Raw genomic sequence first — 23,633 nt, forward strand, 5'->3', positions numbered from 1 at the left:
ATATGATTTTTTTCTCTCTCTTTCTGTCTCTCTCATAGACATGGATAACTTTGCAGAACTGGAACAGAGGAAAACGGTCTCTCAGGGAAGAGCCGCTATCCTGAATCCCCCTACTGTGAGCAGTTACCCTCGCCCTCAGGTCACATGGTTCAGAGACGGCTTCAAGATCATTCCTAACCATCGGGTGTAAGTTGCCATTTGACATTTTGACATCTGTGAGGCTTGTCCTGTAAAAAAGATCAATGAATATTGACTAAAACCTGCTCTAATTTATTATGTAAATGGTTTTGTCTAAAAAGGATGCTTAAGTCATAATTTACTGACTCCTATCATTTGTTTTCAAATCCTTTATGGCTTTCTTCGATAAAATATTTGTCTTTTTGATGAATATTCTGCTCATTCTTTTCAGTAGATTGTGAGTGAATGAGAACTGAGTCATAAGAAAATAAGAAGTTTATACGACTCATGTGAGGAACACACCAAAGTCATTATTCTCTGAAAGTCATCTTTTTTTTTGGATGACTCAGTCATTCTCTTTTTGTTTTCCACATAATTCCACATTCAGTCAGTCATATAGGTCTGGAACGACATGATGGTTACTAAATGAATACATAATTTTCATCTTTAAGTGAATTAATCATTTAAAGGATCAATATATATTGACAGCAACCTGTTTAAATTCATTATGTAAATGTATTCCTAATGCAATAGACTGTCAAAAGCCAGGCAACCTTCATCTGTAAACTCTGAAACACACACACACACACACACACACACACACACACACACACACACACACACACACACACACACACACACACACACACACACACACACACACACACACACATGCTTGCATTGAAACTAGTGTTTCATCAATCACTGTCTACTGTCTTTAGACTGATTTCATCAGTTAGCCCCCACGGCAATGATGTGCTTTATGACATTTATTGATTCTCTAAATGAAACCGGCACGTCCTGCAGTTGTTGATGCCACGCTCCAGATTCTTGGACTGTTAGTAGCGGGGTCGACACGTCTACTCATCAAGCTTTACTGTCAGCATCTGAGGATAGCTCACCTCGCCGGCTGTCAGTCAAACTTATGAGACGGTCTTCATTTCAAAGGCCACTCATACGTGAAATGCGTTACTCTATCAAAGAAACAAGATCTAGAGGAGAGAGATAAATACCCATATGTGTCCAAAGAAATACAACCACCCACAACTCACAGGGTTGTGAGTAGAGTGCAAATTGTTTAAGCAATGTAGTGTGATTGATGCTTAGAACTAGAAAAATAAACTAAAATCAAATGTTTTCTAAAAGCAAATCCTCATATCTTACACAGTTGTGCTTCTTAGGTAAATTTATGTTGTTTTAAGGAAAGTTCAAATGTAAAATTCTGTAATTTTTTCATCCCTGTGTTGTTCCAAACTGACTTGTATGCAACAGTGGATTGAAGAAATTTCATAACTGAAAGTGACAAACTAAATTAAACATGCAGCCTAGTGAGGTTTTGAGACAACAATGTAGTACACTACTATTTAAAACATTTATCATTGCATTATGTGCTCTGTTTCACACTTAAAAATATGTAGTGTGCAGTATACTCAAAGGGGAATGTGTTGAAGATTTTATTTTATTTTATTTGAATGTGAGGCTTTGTGCAGGGAACATAAAGTTTAAATTTTAAAGTGGACTCATTATGCAAAATTCACTTTTACATGGTGTTTGAAGATAAATGTGTGTCGGCAGTGTGTACACAACCACCCTATAATGGTAAAAATCCACTTACTCCTCTTTTTTTTAATCTCCATAAATCATTATCAGTATCTCAGAACAAGCCCTTTGCAGATTTGAGCAGTGTGATGTCACATATGCCTAGGCCCCGCCCACAACTGCTGATGGCCTCTGCCCTATTAGCATAGACCCGCCCTGAGTGACCTGTACACACTCCGCCATGTTTATCTCCTCGCCAGAGCATTTAACAGCAGCATTCAAGTAAGAAATGTATTTCTATAAAATCAAGAGCAGTGAGTGATTTTCTGTTTTTCTTTTGTTCTTTGATTCATATTAACAGCATATATAGCAGTTGGTACTGAATATTACGCTGCTTTCACTTTAATACACAGTACTAATATACACATGCGATTTCTTTCCCTGCTGTTTACATTCACAGACATAGCCGACTGTGTCTATGTGAACTTTGTGTGTTTTTGACATAACTTTGTGTGTATTTGACAGTTTAAGCGCAATAAGACGTGAAAGAGAACTTAGTTTAATACTCATCGTCTGAAAGCCAGCTTTCTGTGCACATGCTTCGGATGTGTGTGCTTCAGAAAACCATATCTGAAGTTTCAGACAAATATGGATTTAAAACACATGCAGATAATAAACTTTCATGATGATGAAGAACTGCAATGTCATGTGAGCGTGACCGCGATAGAGATGATAATCAAAACTAAACAGATGTTTTAGTTTTTGGCAGAGTATCCGAGGCACGAGCTGTTCATGATCTACTCTCTTCAGGAAAGCAGGGTGGGGAACAGCAGCTCATTTGCATGTAAAGATGCATGCATGAAAACAGCACGTTTTTCAACTTTTCCAGCATGGTATAATAAGTGATCTGTGGGGTATTTTGAGCTAAAACTTCACAGACACATTCTGGGTACAACTGAGACTTAAAGGGGCATAATAGGTCCCCTTTAAGATTTTACGTTTTTAGGTCTTTAAGAAACGTGGAACGCAATTTAGTGGACATCTTAAGTCCTTAGGAGGTCCTGAATTCATTTTGAACCACAATACCAGATGTTTTTCAGTATTTTTCTTTCCTACTAGATTTGTATGTATTTTATCCCTCCTGTCAGCTTTCGGATCTCTCTTTACGCTTGAACTTGCTGGATTAGCAGTGCTAACAAATCTGGGATTAGTTCTTTGTCTCCATGTCAGTAAACAGTTAGGAGACCGCCTAAAAAGACTACAGAGATTTTCAAAAACAGATTTAATTTGCAACTTAAAACTGAGAGAAAAAAGTTTTATATGCAGGTACAATTCGTGTCTAGTTTGGTAGTTTGGCCTGTGTTTTGAGTGTAAATTGAAGCATGTAATTTCTAAAATAGTGTTGAAATCGGTCTTCTTGTTGCTCTTATCTGCATGAAATTTCATTTCCATGTTGACTCTTTCCTCTTGATTACTCTTTGAACGTCAGATCTCCAGACACGCACTGCTCTTCCCTTCATCTAGTTCTCACTCTCTCTCCATCCCTCCATCATTTGAACATTTTTATTAATTTTTTTTTTTTTTTTTTTTGCTGTTTTCTCTTCCTTCTCTGTCTGATTGTGATGATTGAATTGGCTCTTTGGTTCCCTAACGCAGCGGAACATTGTAGATTGGACCACAGTGTCATCAGGCTTTCCAACCAAGCATTCACACACATACTCACTTGACATTTGCCACAAATGTTCTCAGACTTCTGTGGTCATGAAATCAATTGAGTGAAACATACTGACCAAGTCTGCACTCTTAAGAAAATGGTTCTCAACAGTACCAGTTTTGGGTTCTTTGGCTTCTAACAATAGCAGAACCCTTTTTAAAATAGAACTCTTTTTAAAAGGTTCCATAAAGAACCATGGTTTGAGAGTGCGATATAGAACCATTTAAAAATATATATAGATTTTCTAGATCTATTAATATTATACTTTTTACACTTGTATCTACCTGGTCTTGTAATACCTTGTAGCCTGTATTAGGGTTTTCAATTAAAAAGCTGATGGCAAGTGGTACCAATGGGTACTTTTTTTATTGATGTGAAATTGTAGTAAAATGACAGTTCCCTTTCAGTCGATAACGTCGGACGTAGTCGACGCGACTGAAATGGGATCACGCTAGGGAGCCTATCATCTTCGAGTACTATTGAACGAGCCAATGTAATTGGCGTGCGTGATTCGCATCACACACTCCGCCCCCGCGGCGCGGGTATAAATACGGAAGTGGATGCACGCACTAGTTGCCTTTCGCTTCGGAGCCGATCGTTTGATGTCTCTGAGAGTGCTGTTGTCTACAACGAGCGAGTGTGTCGGTGTTCTTCAGGAAGACTCTCCCAGTGCTGGTGTTCTACAGCGCGAGTGCAGCGGTGATCGCGAGCTTTGAGCTCTCAACTGCTGTTTTAACAGCAACAAATTTCTAAATGTTTGTGTGTGTTGATGGCTGGTTAGAGGGCGGAAAAGTGAGTGCTTCACTGTTTCAGTTCTCTGTTCAGTGTTGCCGCGGTCATTTCCCTGTGTGCTCCGGCACTGGTGACGGTCCTATTTTCTGAAAGAGCAACACGGGTGCGTTTGCGTCTTTTTCAAGATGTCATTCCGCCCGTGCGTTTCTGGGTGCGGTCGTTCCCTGTCTCTCTCTGATGGTCACAACTGTTGTGTCACGTGTTTGGCTTACAGCACGCTGAGACAGCTTTTGTGGACAGCTCATGTTTTCACTGTGGGAACATGACTGTCGCAGTGTTGAGGGCGAGACTCGCCTTCGTTCGCGGAGAGCGAGTCCCCATTACCATGCCCCACCCTCGGGTGCTGTGTGGGATGGGTGACCGGAGGATAGTGTTGGATGTCCCGCCCGGTAACCATTCCCTGTGGGCTCCTCACTCCTCCCTTCCACTGCAACCACTGGAGCCTCCTGTGTTGTCTGCTGGTCCATCTGTAATGGGTGGGCCAGCGGTTTCACTCGGGGCTCCCCTGGAGGACAGGACGCCGATTGCAGCATCAGAGGGTGAGCTGACTTCTGGAGATGATGACTCGGCTGCATTGTCTCCCTCCGGGAGTTCAATGTTGCCCGAGCCGGATCCAGAATTATCAGCTATGCTGAAACGGGCCGCCGAGGCTGCCGGGCTCGAGTGGAACCTCCACCGTGTCCCGTTCAGTCTCGGTTGGAATCTGGAGTTTGGTATCTTGGGGCGGGCCGCGCTGGTTCTCAGCTCGCCGCCCCAGTGCCTTTCTTTCCCGAAATGCATGGAGAGCTTATCAGGTGGTGAACAGCATCTTTCTCTGCCAGAAACTGCCTGAATAGCTTTTCCCCCTCATTACCCTTGATGGAGGAACGGTGAAGGGTTGCGAGGTGTCCCTCCATTGGAGCGGTCTGTCGACACAGGTGCACCTGTGTCCGGCGGCCGCTGCCTTTTGGGGGGATCCTCGTCTCCCCCCTAAGGCCTGTGAGTTTCGTCCGTTCCGACGGGCAGAGCTTACAAAGCCTGTGGGCAAGCCCCTTCCTCTTGCGTGCCATGGCGTTGCTGCAGGCTAGGGCACCCATGACATGCACGAGGGTAATCCAGACCGTGCGCTCATAGGTGAGCACCGCACTGCATCCGACCTCACCCTCCGGGGTACGGGTGTCGTAGCGTGCGTGATCGGTCTGGCGATGTCCACCTTGGTGGTCCAGTAGCGCCTTCGTTGGCTCAGCCTGGTTGGTATGGCGGATGCGGACAAGGTTCGGTTCCTGGTCTCCCCAATTTCCCAGGTTGGGCTGGTCGGCGACGCGGTGGAGAACTGCATCAAACAGTTCTCTGCCGCTCAAGCGCAGACGGAGGTCATCCGGCACATCCTGCCCCGGTGGCCAGCTGCTGCCTCCACCCGCCGCCGGTGGCAGCTCCTCCGCCTGCTCGTCGCCGTGGGCGTTCTCCGGCCGCCGCTCCTGCTGGCCCTCCGCAGCAGCCTCCACCCAGGCCTCAGCAGGGAGCCGGCCGCAGTAGAGACGCCCAGCCCGCTCCAGGCGCTGCCAAGCCAGGTGGCAAGCGACAGCGAAAGCATTCCGGAGCGGGCCGCCCAGGAATGGATGAGATGCTCTTGGAGTGGCACGATCACTCCCTCCCCCCGGGTGAGGGCCGGGTGGAGCCTTTGTTTGTGTGTGTGTCTGTTCCGCCGCTGGCTCCCTAAAAAAAAAAAAAAAAAAAGCGGAGCAAGCGGTACCCACACTTCAAAGAGAGAGCAATTTCATCTGTTCCTGGGTCCCAAGAGGGCCAGTCTGGCGGGTGTGACCCTGTATAGCCTTACACCCCTCAGCTCCCCCTTGGTCGCCAGCAGGCAGCTTGGTGCGTTCGAGGACCCGGTCATCCGCCTTCTCACGCGCCCCCTGCCGCTTGTGGAGACAGGTAAGTGTTGCACAGCACACTAACACCACTCTCTCTACTTTGCTGCCCCACCTCTGGCTCGGCTACCCCGCTCAAGTCAGTGATAGTCATCACATTAGGTGTTGAGCAGACGTGCTCCTGAAAATTCAGTGATATTCATCACACCGAGTGTTGAGCAGTGCTCCTGACTTGTGCGTGCTTATCTTATCCTGCTGGCGAAGGATTTGATATAGCCGCTCCTCCAGCCGGTACGAAGGCCAGTTGTAAACTCGTTCTTCGTGCTACTAGGTGGTGGGTCGTGACCATCTTGGCCCAAGATTGGTCTGCAGCTTTGACCTGAAAGACATGTGCTTCAGATCTCTACCTCCCGCACCGCAGGCCATCCTGTGTGTTGCGTCTAAGGGTGGAGTATCAGTACAGTGTCCTTCCCCTCGAGTGCTCCAGAGCCCGTTGGGTCTTCAGGTCAACTGGAAGAGAGTAATCTCGCCCACGGGCTGAGTATCTCTTTTCTAGTTTTGGAGAGGTACTCGGTCCAACATGTCTCTCCAATGAGAATGTGTCAGCTGGTGTTGAAGTGAGAAAGGGTCCCACTGAAAGAACTTTCAGAGGCTCCTGGGGTATATGGTAGTCGCAGCCTTTGGCTCCCTCCATATGTGACCGCTTCAGCGCTAGCTTCACGATCGAGTCCCGAGGTGACCGTGGCAGAGCAGCTCACCCTGTGTGACTATAGTTCATCCCGGTCTGCTGCCAAACCCTCTTCAACAGAGCGGCCATGTACAAAGGGCGTGTTTTAACGGGGGCCTGGGCGACCCCCGACTACACGGGCATTCGTGCCTCGAGTTGTTAGACATTGCTACCGTTGCGCAAGCTTCCCCTGCATGTCACAAACTCACCCGTCACCTCCTCCTTGGAGTCAGACGCTTCTGAGGGCGCCTTATTCCACTCCTCCCGCTTACTCAATCGTGCCGCCATCGAGCCTCACGACAGTTATAGCCAGGGCAAGTGGAGACTCCATCCCCTGGGTCCGGCTGGGTCATGACCATTCCGGGGCCGCTCAGTTGCCCCCCCGGTTTTATTTTTCCGCCAGTGTTTGGGTAAACCGAGCGGACTACCCTTGGACAAACACTGGGACTCAGCGGCCCCAGGGGCCCGCAGAAATGCGTTTAACCCCAGTGAGCCTTCTAAAAGTGACTGCGACTCATGGTCGCCTTGCGCCTGCAAGTCAGTGAAATCATCACTCTTCATGTTGAGCAGATTTGCTCCTGAAACTCAGTGAAGTTCATCGCACTCTGGTGTTGAGCAGCAATGCTCCTGTAGCTCAGTGAGTCCATCACAGGTAGCTCAGTGAATTCATCACACGCAGTGCTGAGCAGAAATGCTCCTGGTGCTCAGTGAAGTTCCTCGCACTCAAGTGTTGAGCAGAAATGCTCCTGAAGCTCAGTGAGTTTATCACACTCAGGTGTTGAGCAGTAATGCTCCTGAAGCTCAGTGAACTTGTCACACTCAAGTGCTGAGCAGAAATGCTCCTGTCGCTCAGTGAGGTTCTTCGTACTCAAGTGTTGAGCAGAAATGCTCCTGAAGCTCGGTGAGTTTATCACACTCAGGTGTTGAGCAGGAATGCTCCTGAAGCTCAGTGAACTTGTCACACCCAAGTGCTGAGCAGAAAATGCTCCTGAAGCCCAGTGATCTTCACATGTTGTGTTGAGCAATGCTCCTGTCTTTTGCGCCCGTCACTTGCACCTACGTGCCATGTCAGGAGAGGAACAGGTCTTCATAGTTGCCCCTCATTGGCCCAACTAGACCTGGTTCCCTTCAACAGCCTTCCTGACTTCCCCTGGATTCGGGGACGGGGCACGATGGCACACGCGTTCTTCCCCCGGAGATTCCGGGCGGTCTTACATCCGAACGCGGAGGTTCAGGTGGCTATCACAAGAACATGTGTTAGTTACCATCACTTCTGCGAGCACCCCCTAGAATTGGGTAGCGTGCTTACGCCTTTAGAAGTGGAACCTAGTCGTTGAGTGCGTCTTCTCCCCTGAGGAGATCCTGAAAGCTTTCGATCACTTCGGTGCTCTCTTTCCTGCAAAATGGGTTGCAGTAGGCTGTTTTCCTAAATCACCCTCAAAATGATGTTGCCTCGGTGTTTAAACGACGCTCATCGTGTTGCAGAAGTATGCAGAAGCACGTTCTGATCGTCAGGTTCCTGAGGAGCAAGGTCTTGTAAATCCTTGTGTCCCTCTTTATCCTCTTGGGCCTTGTCCCTGGTGCGACTGCACTGCAGAGACCGCCCCTGAGCCACTGCAGGTAGTGAGTTAAAAATTCTGTTATATCAGTTCTCCTGCTCGCGTGGTCTCTACTAGAGGGTAGGGACTTGCTCGCTTTCGGTCAACGTATTGTGCCTGGAGTCTGGGCCGGCTAACTCTCACAAGCTGAGATCCCGGCTCGGATTGTGCCCAAGGTTCCTACCTCTCCCGTAATAGGAGCAGGTGGTGAGCCTGCAAGCGCTGCCCTGGAGGAGGCAGATCCAGCCCTGGCTTCTCTGTCCGATTCGCTTGGACGTGTACAGAATGCAAGTCATAGACCTCAGACCAGCTCTTCAAATATCTGTGGAATTCAGCAGAGAGGGAAGGCTGTTTCCATGCAAAGTTGCACTTAGTGCTTGCCTTCATTTCGGCAAAGATCCGAGATGCAACATGTCCACTTAGGTGTTGAGCTCCTCTATGATGAGTGTAAAGTGCTCCGCCTGGGCGTTGACGATATACTTTGCTAAACAGATTCTAGAGTTGGGGGCTGGACGACACCTAGTTGAACCGCTGCTTCCCGTGGGCTCCCTTCTCATGAAGCCAGTTTCACCGTGAGCCCGGTTCAAGTGTCGGCTTGCTGCGCCATTCCCCTCCTATGGACTGGATACGTGCGCCTTTCTACTCCAGTTGAGTTCCCTTAAAATTGAACCCTGTTGAGTTCCTCCACACCCCTCCGACGTCGGACGTGCGGAACGTCTGGTGTTAGGCCTACCACTCGTAAGCAGTGTGGAACCTGTGTTAGGCTGGGTCCATATGTTGCGGTCCCTTCGGTGACCCCATATGTGTATTCTTCCACGATACGGCTCCCTGCGGTGAGCCCGTGTCTTCCCTCGGCAGAGTCTCTCTGCCGTCACTGTCCGGTGTGTCTCCCCCCGTCTTAGGCTGGAGCCACCCCAGTGACATTCCATATGTTAGACTGCCCGGTTTCCGCCCAGTTCATATGTGTATTCTCCACATTTCCTCCCTCGGGTTGGATGTGGCTTCCGCAGCGTCCCTTCCTTCCAACGTACGGGGAACGCTTTCCCAGTGGTCCTGTAGGAACAGCAGTGACTTCCCTGGCCTAAGCCCTGTCCTTCCCCGCCTTAAGTTTGCGGGGGCATCAGGAGGCTTTGGTTTAGGCACTGGAAGGTGGCAGCGTTAGTGGCGTGTTCAATGGTTGATCCCATTTCAGTCGCGTCGACTACGTCCGACGTTATCGACTGAAAGGGAACGTCCTGGTTGCGTATGCAACCCACCGTTCCCTGAAGGAGGGAACGGAGGACGTAGTCCCCTTGCCACTACCGCTGGACCACCGCTGACCCCGGGTTACTCTCGGCTCCTCAGCGAAAAGCAACTAGTGCGTGCATCCACTTCCGTATTTATACCCGCGCCGCGGGGGCGGAGTGTGTGATGCGAATCACGCACGCCAATTACATTGGCTCGTTCAATAGTACTCGAAGATGATAGGCTCCCTAGCGTGATCCCATTTCAGTCGCGTCGACTACGTCCTCCGTTCCCTCCTTCAGGGAACGGTGGGTTGCATACGCAACCAGGACGTTCTTTATTGCTGTGGCATCGCGGTAGACACCAAGTCTAACTAAGGCAGTATACACTGTAGTTTATATACCTTTCCCTGATCTCATCAGCATGACAGTGTATAGATGGTGATCCAATCAGCCTGATTAGATCACTCAAACCTTAACATTATCATAGAGACAACAGGCCCAGCTGTACTTTGAGAAGTGACCAAAAGGTCAAAAGCAAGCAGGATTGCTCTTTAAATCTCATCATCTAATGCCTCAAAATGGAAAACAGTGTGCAGAACTTTCTCAGTTAAAATACTATTGTATTGGAACCTAAATTAAACATTTTAATAAATTTGTAACACTACAGTAGGAAAACATGCAGTTATTTAAAATTTTGAAAGGATTTTAACGACAGTTTGTGTAGTTGGATTGTTGATCTCTAGACTCTCAATACAGAGGTTGTTTTGAAAGAATTTTGACAGTTAGAGATTTAAAAACACAAAAAAGGCGGGAAACGGAACCCTGACCTCCAACACAAAGAACCATTTCAGCATAAAGCGGTTCTTCAGGACAATATGGATCTAAATAGAACTTTTACTATGTGTAAAGAACACTAAAGGCCTGTTCACACCAAGAATTGAGAAACTTTTTTTCACAAAACTTTAACGTTAACTGTATTATCATCCACACCAACGCACAATAACGCTTTGTTTTTTATACAGTAAATGCGTGCTGCAGTTATGTCACCTTAATAGGGATAGTTCACCCTAAAATGAAAAGTAAGGGTGCTTTCACACCTGCCTCGTTTAGTTCGGTTGAATCGCACTAGAGTTCGTTTTCCCCCTTGGTGCGGTTCGGGCAGGTGTGTAACCAGCAATTCGCACTAGGGTGCACACCAAAAGCGGACCAAACAAGCTTACCGAGACCTCCTCAAAGAGGTGGTCTCGGTACGCTTTCAAACGAACTCTGGAGCGGTTCGTTTGTGGTGAGTACGTGATCCGACCTCGAACAGACCCAACTGCCAAAGAACTGCGCATTTTTGGACTAAAAGCTGCCGTAGTCAAACAAAATTATTATTTATATTGTCAATAGCGCTCCCTTAAAGCCATGACTGACTTACCGCGTTCTGCACTCTCACTAAAATCTCATCATAAACACTGAAGTTGTCCGCACTGCACAGTGAATTTCTTATTTATATCGCGTCTAGACTTCGTTGTTTATGGGTGGATTTGCGAAAGGATAAAGCTCGTGCTGATTCTGAACATAACTTACATTGTGAGCGAATTCTCCACATGTCTGCCAGATTTCCCTTTTTGTTTACTTCCGGGAATTCTGTTGGAATTTTCCTGCACGTTAGTTCTGACTAATCTAAGCGCAGTTGTGGAAATATGTTCAAGACACATCTGGCCAACGAGTGATGTGGATGTTGTCACGTGACTGCATTTTGGTTCGTTTCATCATCTCATCAACTGATTTGGACCAGAGCAATCAGTGTGGTGTGAAAAGGAACCAAAACGACTGAAAATGATACAAATAATAATTGTTCGCCCTTAGTCCGGACCAAATGAACCGAACTACAGGTGTGAAAGCACCCTAAGTCATCTTTTACTCACCCGCGTTGTTCTAATGCCGTACGGCCTTCTTTCTTTTATGGACCCTATCGTATACCCCCAGAACACCTGGAGTAACCGGCACATGTCAGATGGGGATTTTAAAAATTCTGGTCGCCATTCACTGCTATTGTATTGACAAGTGCGAGCAGGAGTTTTTTTTTACTTTTTATTATCCTTTCGTGGTTCATACAAAAAAAATAAGGGCATACGGCATTAGAACAACACCAGGGTGAGTAAATGATGACTTAATTTTCATTTTATTGTGAACTATCCCTTTAAAGTGGATTCTGATGGCCTGTCAATATCTTCTGAAAGTGATTCCAATGATTTTGTTTCTCTGTGTTTTTATTGTCATAGTTGTGGTGTGGATTTCCCTATTCTCAAAGAATTAGAACGATTATTAAAACTTTATAGTTATCGTTATAGTTAACGTCCTCTGTTTGAATGGGCCTTAAGTCTGAGGTGCAAATTTATTAAACAGTTATGCAATTTAGTATGTTATAAGCACCCACAATCCAGTTTAACTCGGTGCTAAATGCAGTGAAATAGTGTTGTGACATAAAAAATGATGTGTTCAAGCTTCATTCAAAGCTGCATTTATTTATTCAAAAATACAGTAAAACTGTAATGTTATGAAATTATTACAATTTCAACAATCATTACTCAAATGATCCTTCAGAAATCATTCTAATATGCTGATTTGGTCCTCAAGAAACAGTTTTTATAGTTATCAATGTGGAAAGAAGAATTCTATGATGAATAGAAAGTTAAACACCATTTATTAGAACAGCGTTTATTTCATATAGAAATCTTTTATAACATTATAAATGTCTTTATTGTCACTTTTGATCAATTTAATGTGTCCTTGCTGAATAAAAGTATTTCTTTCAAAAAAAAAAAATTGAACAGTAATTTAATTCTAAAGAACTAGATGATAAAAAGTTCTTTGTGTAACATATTTCCTCAGTGGCATCAGGCTGTAACACCCTCTTGGGCTCTAATTGTAATCTTTATTTTTAAGTGCGTGGCCTCATAAACAGATCTGCCTGAGGACAGGATGTTGAGCAGCTGGTGTCCTATTAGTGACACAATAACCTGAAGCTGACTGCTCTGAAGCCTGCAGTGATCATTGTGGACTTAAAGAAGGACGCACAAACCCCCACAACCCTTAACATCAGTGGCTCAGCTGTCAACACCATTGAGTCTTTCAATTCGCCCTTAAGAGGGGAGTAAACACTGATACTGTTGTAAGGAAGGGTCAACAGGGGATGTAGGGTATGTGACAACTGAAGAAATGCAGTCTACACAATAGTCTTAACAGTTTGGTACAGGTCAATCACTGCACAGGAACAAACTGCACCGTGACAGGTCAAAGTAGTCCCGTGCCTCACATCATTTTAAAACTGACATTGAGGTGTAATTTATGACAAAAGAGTTGTTTTTGTTTTGTTTTGTTTATTTTTTTTGTACTAAAGGTTTCATTTGTTAACATTGGTTAAAGGGATAGTTCACCCAAAAATGAAAATTCTGTCATCATTTACTCACTAATCCAAACCTGTATGATTTTCTTTCTTCTGCTGAACACAAAAGAGGATAATTTAAAGAGTGTCAGTAACAAGACAGTTGATGGGTACCATTGACTTCCATAGTAATAATGGCTACCGTCAACTGTCTGGTCAGCAACATTCTTCAAAATATCTTCTTTTGTGTTCAGCAGAAGAAAGAGACTCATACAGGTTTGGAACAACATGAGAGTAAATGACGCCAGAATTTTCATTTCTCGACCCGTTTAATGCAACATGTAACAGGAAACTGCACAGCTGCAATATCTTAAACAATTTACAGTACCGTGCAAAAATTTGAGGTCGGTAATTTATTTTATTTTTATGCTCACCAATTGGCTGCATTTATTTGAAAATATTTTTGAAATTCAAAAATACAGTAATATGGCGAAATATTATTACAATGTAAAATGTCTATTTCTATTTTTATATATGTTAAAATGTAATTTATTCCTATGATGGCAAAGTTGAATTTTCAGCAGCATTACTCCAGTCTTCAGTGTCACATTATCCTTCAGAAATCATTCTAACATGCTGATTTGCTGCTTATTTCTTATTTCTAAAAATAGTTGTGCAGATGGTTTTCTGGAAACCATGATATATTTTTGCGGGTTCTTTGATTAATAATTTATTAATTGGGTTCATTTCTGTTTGGCTTGTATTAAATTAGCATTAGATCATGTATTATGAAAGAATATGAATTAAGAATGCATATTTAAACATTAAAATTAACCTATAAAATAATGCTTAAAACTAACAAAAATAAAACTTATTATAAAGTTTTTTTGTTGTTGTTTTTTTGGACCTTAAAAACATGATGCTCATGGTGCAACTCATAATGCACAAGGTAAAAATGTCTGCCACTTGCGTATATAGACTAACAATTAAAAATAGCACAGATGTTACGTATATCCCCTTAAGAAGACACAAATACATTGAATGCAGCCCACCTTGCCTCCAGGACATCTACAACATCCAACAATACGCCTTCATGCGAGTCATCACCCCTTTGAAATACTTTCATAACCATAAGCACAAATACAACCATGCGCAAGAACAGTAACCCTCATTACCAACCTAACAATATCCCTGCTAAACACTGGCTGTTGTTAAGCTAGCGTTTACAGCTGGAATTCAGCACTTGATATTAACATATTAAGCCACAGCACACTAATGTCCTTCATTGCATAATTACTCATTTTATGCAATGATCCTGTAGTACACTATGCAAGCTATATAAATGTGCATATTTGACCATTTAACAGTGTATTGTATGTTGCATTTGATGTGTTTTCCATGATTAACATGGCTGAAAAATATTCAACAATATAATTTTCAGCCCTCTACCTTTTTTATTTCACATTTTGCATTCTTTTTGTGTCTACAGGTATGTTAAGTGTGACCTTGGGAGCAATTTTAAAGTCAAATTTCATTTAAGTACAGTTTCCTGGCTTGGAAACTCAATTTGTTAGTCTGCCTGTCTTTCTTTCCTATGGTGTTGGAATTTTCCCCTATTGTCACAACCTTATAATAATTTCAGCACTGGTGTTAAGTATTTAGTGCACTCGTTCTGTATGGTTTAACTCATTCCCTGCCAAAGCTACAGTTGGTGTCTTTCTAAAGAATAAAAGTGAACAAATCAGAATCATGAAAGTAATTGTGCTTTCCAAACAGGTTTTTCCAAACACACTTACTGCTCTTTTTCACTTCAAATTAAGTGTCTGTTCTGGCAAAATTGCATCAACTTAGAAATCACAAACATCTCATTATAGATGTACATAGTAAATGTTTTAAAAGTGATCATTTTTAGGGGATCTTAAAGGAATAGTTTAGCCAAAAATCCCTGTTTGACTTCAGTGGGGTACGATATTCTAGTTTTCTAAGAAAGTACAGTACGTCATACAGGTTTGGAACGGCGTGATAGTAAGTAAATAAGTAAATCTGTTTTCGGTTAGCTATAAATATAAATGTGTAAAATTATCTAAATTGAATCTGGACCATAACACACTTCACCTTACACTTAACTTTCTTAATTCTAGCCTGAATGTTCTAGTTGAAGGCCAGAAATATCTTATGTTTTAAAGTTAAAGCTGAAAGTGTGAAAACATCCCATGCTGAGATTTTTCCACTGTGGATTTATTTTGGACCGACTGCGAGACTTCTCTTTTTTCATTTTCCCTTCCTTTCCCTCTATTTTTCCCCTGGATGGAGAGGCTGGAATTAAAGACTCTGAGTTCAAAGGGATTTTTTCCCTTACAGGAGATAGATTAAAACGCTTATTCTTGACGTGTTCATGTGGTTTCTCTCTTTCCCAGTCCGTCCTCTCTCTGTCTCTCTGACTTTATTTCACCTTGAGCTCCATATGAACAACATCCAGTGCCCATTAAATATCTCAGAGGCTTATCCTTCTCTCCATCTCTCTTGTCTTACCGCTTGTTTGCTTGTCTGATTCGCATTTCCTGCCCTAAAAGCTCTGCCATATTGAAGTCAGAGTATAGGCTGTTTAGTTTCTAATGGTTCCACCTCTTTCACCTTGAGTATGTATGTGCGTGCATTAGCAAATGTGTCAAGTAATCAAAACAAACCCGCTCGCTGAAATTTCGACAAAAGAGCTCTATATATTTAAATGTGGACAGTCACCCATGACTGGACTTTATTGACATTACACGGTGGCTCATGCATTAAAACACTGAGCTCCTCTGTTTTTAGATTACTGTAGGGTTTGGCCACCGTTTCTGAGGTCTGCCATTGCGTCAGGATTTGGTGTGGAGATATTGTACACTTACATAAACGAATAGTCAAAGTCACGACAAATGTTTTTTTTTCTCCACTTCATTGTCATCTTTGTCATTATTTGAGTTGCTACAGCATTATTTTTATTCTTAGATGTAATTTAAATTATTGAGGTTGAGTTAAAGCAGTGCTGAAAGAGTCTGCTCACAGCAGTCGTACAGTATGTAATCCCAACAGTATCCTTCCACCTGGAATTTCCACCATGTGTTATGGTTATATAATGGTATATAAGTACTGTATAAGGCTTAAGTACTGTAAGCACAGACTCCTGTACTATCTTTTCAAAAAATAAATATTCTATTAGTATTTACTCACCCTCATGTTGTTCCAAACCTGTAAGACTTTTTTCCCTGGAACAGAATTTCAAAGACAGCAAAAGTTCTCTTTTGTCACTTCTTTCATGCTATTACAATGAAAGGGAACTTTCAACTTTTAAAAGTATCATTAAAGAAGTTCATATAACCTGCTCACTACTTGGAATACTAAATGGACTACATAACTTAAGCGAATATAACAATAAATAAATGCTGATTTAATGTTAGGGCTGTATCCCATTAACTATAATAAATGCTTGTTCATTAGTTTCAAACAGCTCTTTCAGATTATAGATTTTTTTTGTTTGATTTTAATTTGGTCTTCCAAACTAAAATGTCAATATCATCATGTTTTTTGCGTACACAAGTGAACACAATTAAACCACACTAGCATTCATTCAGACTATAATATAATATATAATGTAGGTAGATTTTCACAGAAATCATAAAGTGTGTTCTCAGGACAAAAGTATGTTTTAGAATAATGTCAGACTGGGGCAATTTGTCATTTTATGTAGTTAATTATTTACGATTTCTGATGTTGAAAACAATGGTCACCCTTTCCATTTTATATAAATTTCATATTTGTTTCCTTCACTTTTAGACAAGGCTTTTCAGCAGCAGTCTAAAATCTCTGTAAAGTTCGGACAGACTGTAATGTCATTTTGTCCGGGGCGTTCAGCAGTTTCATTGGGTGTGGCGCATCTAGTTGTGGCGGTGACACTTCTGTTATGGTGACTACAGTATGGAGCTCTTAGTGCTTTTAAAAACTTGCCTCAGATAAAGGTGTGATTGTGTCATGTGTGTGTGAAAATTTGAAAGCTCTATTGACGTTTCTCACAAAAGCGCTATTGAACATAGGCCATAGAGGAACATGAAAGCCCACTCTCCCTTCTTTCTTTATTCATTTTGTTGTGTTTTTCTTTGGCAAGTTATTTTTTCGTGTCCTCGAGAGAGATAAAAATATCGGTTCAAAAAGTGGCAAAAAGCCTTGGTTAATGTAAGTGGATGTGTATGCGTGTTTGTGCACGTTCATTTTTAATTGTGTCCAGTGATTTGTGCACGTGTGCTGAAACGAGTAATTATCACGTTGTCCTATCGCCGATGAGGCCATCCAGAACTAAAATTATAATGTGCTTTCATTAGTATTTCAGTTTTACAAATAAGCAAATTAATTTGGTACAGGTCACCCTGAGATTAGAAAGGAAATGAAAACGCAAGTGGACAGTCTTGTTTACCATTCTTACATGTGTTTTGTGTGTTTCTCTTTGATTTCAGAGCAATAACATTGGACAATCAGCTCGTGGTGTTGGGTACGACAGCAGCAGACGCAGGACGGTATTACGTACAGGCTGTTAATGAACGCAATGGAGAAAACAAAACCAGTCCTTCCATTTACCTGAGTATAGCAAGTAAGTTTTTGCAGTATGTATATAGTGTATGTATATATGTATATTGTGCAATATGTAATGTTGTCCAATACATTAATTTGTAATTGATAAATATATATATATATAATTTTTAATTGACACACACACATATATATATATATATATATATGCCTATATTAGTATAATTTTTTATGTTTTCTGTGATTTGTGTGGTGTGATTAAAATTGTGATGTGAAATGGTAATATTTTTTTTATGTTGTTCTCAGTCAGATCGTCTCTCTGGGACAAAATATTGACTTTTTTTGTGAAGTGGATGTGCTTTTAAATTAAACACATCATTGACCCTTTGATTCACCTTTCACATTTTCAACCATCTCATTTCTCCGTACTGTCAATATGCTGCTGAAACAACCGCACGTGTTGTGTGCACATTCTGTCTGTTTTTAAAGGATATTAATTTTGTCTTTCCACTGGGACTGAAGGAGAGAGTTGTTTTAGCTCCTAATTAAAGCTGGATTTTTCCATACCTTTGTTTAAACAACCACCTACTTTTTAAAGTGCTGTGACAAAAAAGTACTTTGCAGAAGACCTTAATAAATTTAACTTCAAAAGGATTGTAAAACTAGAGGAACAAAAGGGTAAGGAAAGTGTTCCACATGAAAATCATCTCTTTTAGTCATTAGTTTTTCTACAGTGTTTTAGGGGATAAGAGGTTCACAACTGTCAGTCAAATCCAACATATGGAGAATTGTCATTTTTTCTAATCAAAAATTTAGTGGGAGAGGCAAAGGAGATGTTGAAAGTAGTTTTAAAGGACCTGAAATTCCACAAACAGAGATTTGAGTTGAATGAATATGACAAGGACACAAGAAGGAGAAGAACAAAGCAGCAATGAGTAGAGAGCTGACAGCAGGAGGCATTTTGAACCCAAAAATCACTGCTTTTTAAGTAATTTATTAGAATTATTTTTATGTCCCTCTGTATTGACCTTTGAGAATTTTAAGAGCTTTTGGGATTTCTTTTTATTATTTGTCCATATTGGTTCATAAGCCTTTTGGAGGGGCGACTCTTCGGTTGCTGGTATATTAAAATTTCAGCAGGCCTTTTAAAACACAGGACGTACTTAGATTTGACAGATATTGGTGTTTGGTTTGTGTTTTAAAGTTTGTGGTAGAGGTAGATAGAACAGCATAGAAATATATCTTTGGAAGGGAATGAATCGTAATAGAAACAGAATTAAACATATGTCACGGAACGTGCAAGATAAAAAAGGTGTGAGGACTAGGGATGGGCATGATTAATCGACGATCGATTATTGATCATTAAGAATTTCGTCGATCACGTTAATTTGTTATCGATTATCATTAAACTAATGCTGCTGCGTTGCGTAGTGTGAGTGGAAAGTGAACGTGTTCCCCGGGCTGGTCAAGTTAGCGCGGAGGTACCTGTGCATCCCGGCAACGTCAGTCCCCTCAGAGCGGGTGTTTTCAGCGGCTGGACTGAAGCCTTGTTAACACTCGACGCGTCCGCACGAGCGCGAAGGTGAGCGCGGCAAAAATGACGTCATTGCGGTATTCGGTGTTTCACAGGCGAGCGCGTCGAGTATAAACGCCTCGTCTGTTTGGGGAGGTGCGCGCGCAGTCTGTGGAGACTCGCGCTGCAGAGCCAGGCGAAAGTGTAAACGAGCCTTGACGGTCAGGTTGCGGTCGCGTCTGACCTCAGATCATGTCATCAACATGCTTATCTTTCTCAACAAAAATCAGTAGACTGGTGTAGAAGTTGTATGTGAGTTACTAGTTATTTTTTATGAGGCTTTGTTAAGTAGCCTAGCCGAATTGATTGTTACAGTAGGTAGGCTAATCTCTCTCACCCTCTTTCTCGACTCCGTTCTTGGATAGTTCTGAGTTACATTTTGACAAAACCTGTCAGATCTAAGTATTATTATGTTTTTGGTTAAGTTATTGTTTAACATGATTTTTTTTATTATTTATTATTTTGGAACAAACGAGGGTCTCTGTTTAAGAACGCCAACTCGCAGCTGCAGGTTCCGTTGCTTTCGAGCACCGCAGCGCATATATCTTCAAGTTTAGCCTAACCGAACGTCCAGTTTTACTGCCACAAGTTGATCATCTTGTAATAAAGATCTAATCGAGGAAAAAACGCGCTGTATTTGTGTATTTTCATTGCATTTTTAATTTATAAAAAGTATATAATATAAAAATAAATAATGAATTTGAATATAAAAATATTAATGATTAATCGATAGTCGATCGTTAATTCTCCCGACGATCGACTAAGAAAATTTAATCGAATGCCCATCCCTAGTGAGGACTCAAATGCAGAGAATGGTAATTTATTACAAAAATAAACAAACACAAAACAAAAACCCACGAGGGGGAAAAACACAATAAATAAGAATTAAACAACTGAACCTTAACATGAAGTGGGGAACGGGGAATCACGGGGAACAGGAGACATTAGACAACGATCCGACAAAGACTGCAAACAAGAGGAGACTTAAGAAGGGAACAAATCAAGAGGGGACAGGTGGAAGAACTCAAACAATAATCAGGTAACGAGGGGGAGGGATCAGACAACGACCAGAGCACATGGCCCAAAATAACAAAACACCCATGTGCAACACAAGACAGGACAGGCATGTGACACTACCCCCTCCCTACGGAGCGGCTACCAGACGCTCCATAAGACCAGGGTCGGACAGGAAGGAAACACCAGGGCGGGACGGGAGGGACAGACCAGGGCGGGACGGGAGGGACAGACCAGGGCGGGACGGGAGGGACAGACCAGGGCGGGACGGGAGGGACAGACCAGGGCGGGACGGGAGGGACAGACCAGGGCGGGACGGGAGGGACAGACCAGGGCGGGACGGAAGGGACAGAACGCTTACTCCTGGGAGGCCAGGGCGAAGCAGACAGTCCATCGGGCGGCCAGGGCGAAGCAGACAGTCCATCGGGCGGCCAGGGCGAAGCAGACAGTCCATCGGGCGGCCAGGGCGAAGCAGACAGTCCATCGGGCGGCCAGGGCGAAGCAGACAGTCCATCGGGCGGCCAGGGCGAAGCAGACAGTCCATCGGGCGGCCAGGGCGAAGCAGACAGTCCATCGGGCGGCCAGGGCGAAACAGACAGTCCATCGGGCGGCCAGGGCGAAGCAGACAGTCCCTCGGGCGGCCAGGGCGAAGCAGACGACCCCTCGGGCGGCCAGGGCGAAGCAGACGACCCCTCGGGCGGCCAGGGCGAAGCAGACGACCCCTCGGGCGGCCAGGGCGAAGCAGACGACCCCTCGGGCGGCCAGGGCGAAGCAGACGACCCCTCGGGCGGCCAGGGCGGTGAAGAGCCCTCGGGCGGCCAGGGCGGTGAAGACCCCTCGGGCGGCCAGGGCGGTGAAGACCCCTCGGGCGGCCAGGGCGGTGAAGACCCCTCGGGCGGCCAGGGCGGTGAAGACCCCTCGGGCGGCCAGGGCGGTGAAGACCCCTCGGGTGGCCACGACGGTGGCTCAGGAACAGCAGACACCGGCTCAGGAACAGCAGACACCGGCTCAGGAACAGCAGACACCGGCTCAGGAACAGCAGACACCGGCTCAGGAACAGCAGACACCGGCTCAGGAACAGCAGACACCGGCTCAGGAACAGCAGACACCGGCTCAGGAACAGCAGACACCGGCTCAGGTACAGCAGGCACCGGCTCAGGTACAGCAGGCACCGGCTCAGGTACAGCAGGCACCGGCTCAGGTACAGCAGGCACCGGCTCAGGTACAGCAGACACCGGCTCAGGTACAGCAGACACCGGCTCAGGTACAGCAGACACCGGCTCAGGTACAGCAGACACCGGCTCAGGTACAGCAGACACCGGCTCAGGAACAGCAGACACCGGCTCAGGAACAGCAGACACCGGCTCAGGAACAGCAGACACCGGCTCAGGGACAGACACAAGAACTGTAACAGTCACAAGAACAAACACAAACACAGAAACGAACACTGGCTCTGGCGCTGGAACAGTCGCTGGCTCTGGAACAGACATTGGCTCCAGCTCTGGAACGGGCACTGGCTCTGCCTCCGGCTCTGGAACGGCCACTGGCTCTGCCTCCGGCTCTGGAACGGGCACTGGCTCTGGAACGGGCACTGGCTCTGGAACGGGCACTGGCTCTGGCTCTGGAACGGGCACTGGCTCTGCCTCCGGCTCTGGAACGGGCACTGGCTCTGCCTCCGGCTCTGGAACGGGCACTGGCTCTGGAACGGGCACTGGCTCTGGAACGGGCACTGGCTCTGCCTCCGGCTCTGGAACGGCAGACACTGGCTCCGGCTCTGAAACAGGATACACTGGCTCCGGCTCTGGAACAGCAGACACGGGCATGTCCAGGATCCGAGCCAGACGCTCCAGATAGTCCGTGAGTGCCTTGGCGGCCACACAAATGGGCATTTCCGGATCTGTCTCAGACTGGGCAGACGGGACGTGAACAGTCTCTCGCTGGGCAGACGGGACGTGAACAGTCTCTCGCTGGGCAGACGGGACGTGAACAGTCTCTCGCTGGGCAGACGGGACGTGAACAGTCTCTCGCTGGGCAGACGGGACGTGAACAGTCTCTCGCTGGGCAGACGGGACGTGAACAGTCTCTCGCTGGGCAGACGGGACGTGAACAGTCTCTCGCTGGGCAGACGTGACGTGAACAGTCTCTCGCTGGGCAGACGTGACGTGAACAGTCTCTCGCTGGGCAGACGTGACGTGAACAGTCTCTCGCTGGGCAGACGTGACGTGAACAGTCTCTCGCTGGGCAGACGTGACGTGAACAGTCTCTCGCTGGGCAGACGTGACGTGAACAGTCTCTCGCTGGGCAGACATGACGTGAACAGTCTCTCGCTGGGCAGACGTGACGTGAACAGTCTCTCGCTGGGCAGACGTGACGTTAACAGTCTCTCGCTGGGCAGACGTGACGTGAACAGTCTCTCGCTGGGCAGACGTGACGTGAACAGTCTCTGGCTGGGCAGACAGAATGTAAACAGTCTCTGGCATGGCCCCTCTTCTCCGCTGAGTCCTCATTTGGTCGGATCGCTATGTCACGGAACGTGCAAGATAAAAAAGGTGTGAGGACTCAAATGCAGAGAATGGTAATTTATTACAAAAATAAACAAACACAAAACAAAAACCCACGAGGGGGAAAAACACAATAAATAAGAATTAAACAACTGAACCTTAACATGAAGTGGGGAACGGGGAATCACGGGGAACAGGAGACATTAGACAACGATCCGACAAAGACTGCAAACAAGAGGAGACTTAAGAAGGGAACAAATCATGAGGGGACAGGTGGAAGAACTCAAACAATAATCAGGTAACGAGGGGGAGGGATCAGACAACGACCAGAGCACATGGCCCAAAATAACAAAACACCCATGTGCAACACAAGACAGGACAGGCATGTGACAACTTAAGTAAAAGAAGCATTGTTTGGGCAAAAGTTTGGGGTCAGTAAGATTTGATTTATTTATTTTAAAGAGATTAATATTTTCATTCAGTAATGAAGGACACATTAAATGAATCAAAAGTGACAGTACAGACATTTATAATGTTGCAAAAGATTCAATTTCTAATAAATGCTGTTTTTTAACTTTATATTAAGTATCCTGAAAAAAATTTATTGGTTTCCTTTCCACACAAATAATAAGCAGATATTAATATTTTCAACATAATAATAAGAAATGTTACTTAAACACAAAATCTGCATATTAGAATAATTTCTGATTAATGATGCTGAAAATTCAGCTTTGCCATCAAAGGAATAAATTACAATTGAAATATGTACCAGTTTTATTGTAATAATATTTCACAGTATTACTGTTTTTACTTTATTTTGATCAAATATATTCAGCAAAAATAAAAATAAAAAAATAAAACATTGTTTTGAACAATATTCAAAAACATTTAAAAAAAATTTTAATGACCCCAACAGTAGTGTGTGTGTGTGTGTGTGTGTGTGTGTGTAAATACAGTATATATGTAAACACAACCTAATCTATGTAACC

General features: G+C 44.4%; 1 protein-coding gene across 1 annotated transcript in view; it reads left to right on the forward strand.

Moving 5' to 3' along the window:
* sdk1b (sidekick cell adhesion molecule 1b) overlaps positions 1-23,633 on the forward strand; it is a 243,945-nt gene that overhangs the window by 94,242 nt on the left and 126,070 nt on the right. The window contains exons 4-5 of the mRNA XM_077205196.1: positions 39-186; positions 17,484-17,617. Coding sequence (XP_077061311.1) covers positions 39-186; positions 17,484-17,617 — 282 coding nt within the window. The remainder of the gene's footprint in view (positions 1-38; positions 187-17,483; positions 17,618-23,633) is intronic.

This window comes from Siphateles boraxobius, unplaced genomic scaffold (genome assembly GCF_051911475.1).
Source record: "Siphateles boraxobius isolate OS27281-9 unplaced genomic scaffold, OSU_SipBor_1 53, whole genome shotgun sequence".
NCBI classification, from domain to species: Eukaryota; Metazoa; Chordata; class Actinopteri; order Cypriniformes; family Leuciscidae; genus Siphateles; species Siphateles boraxobius.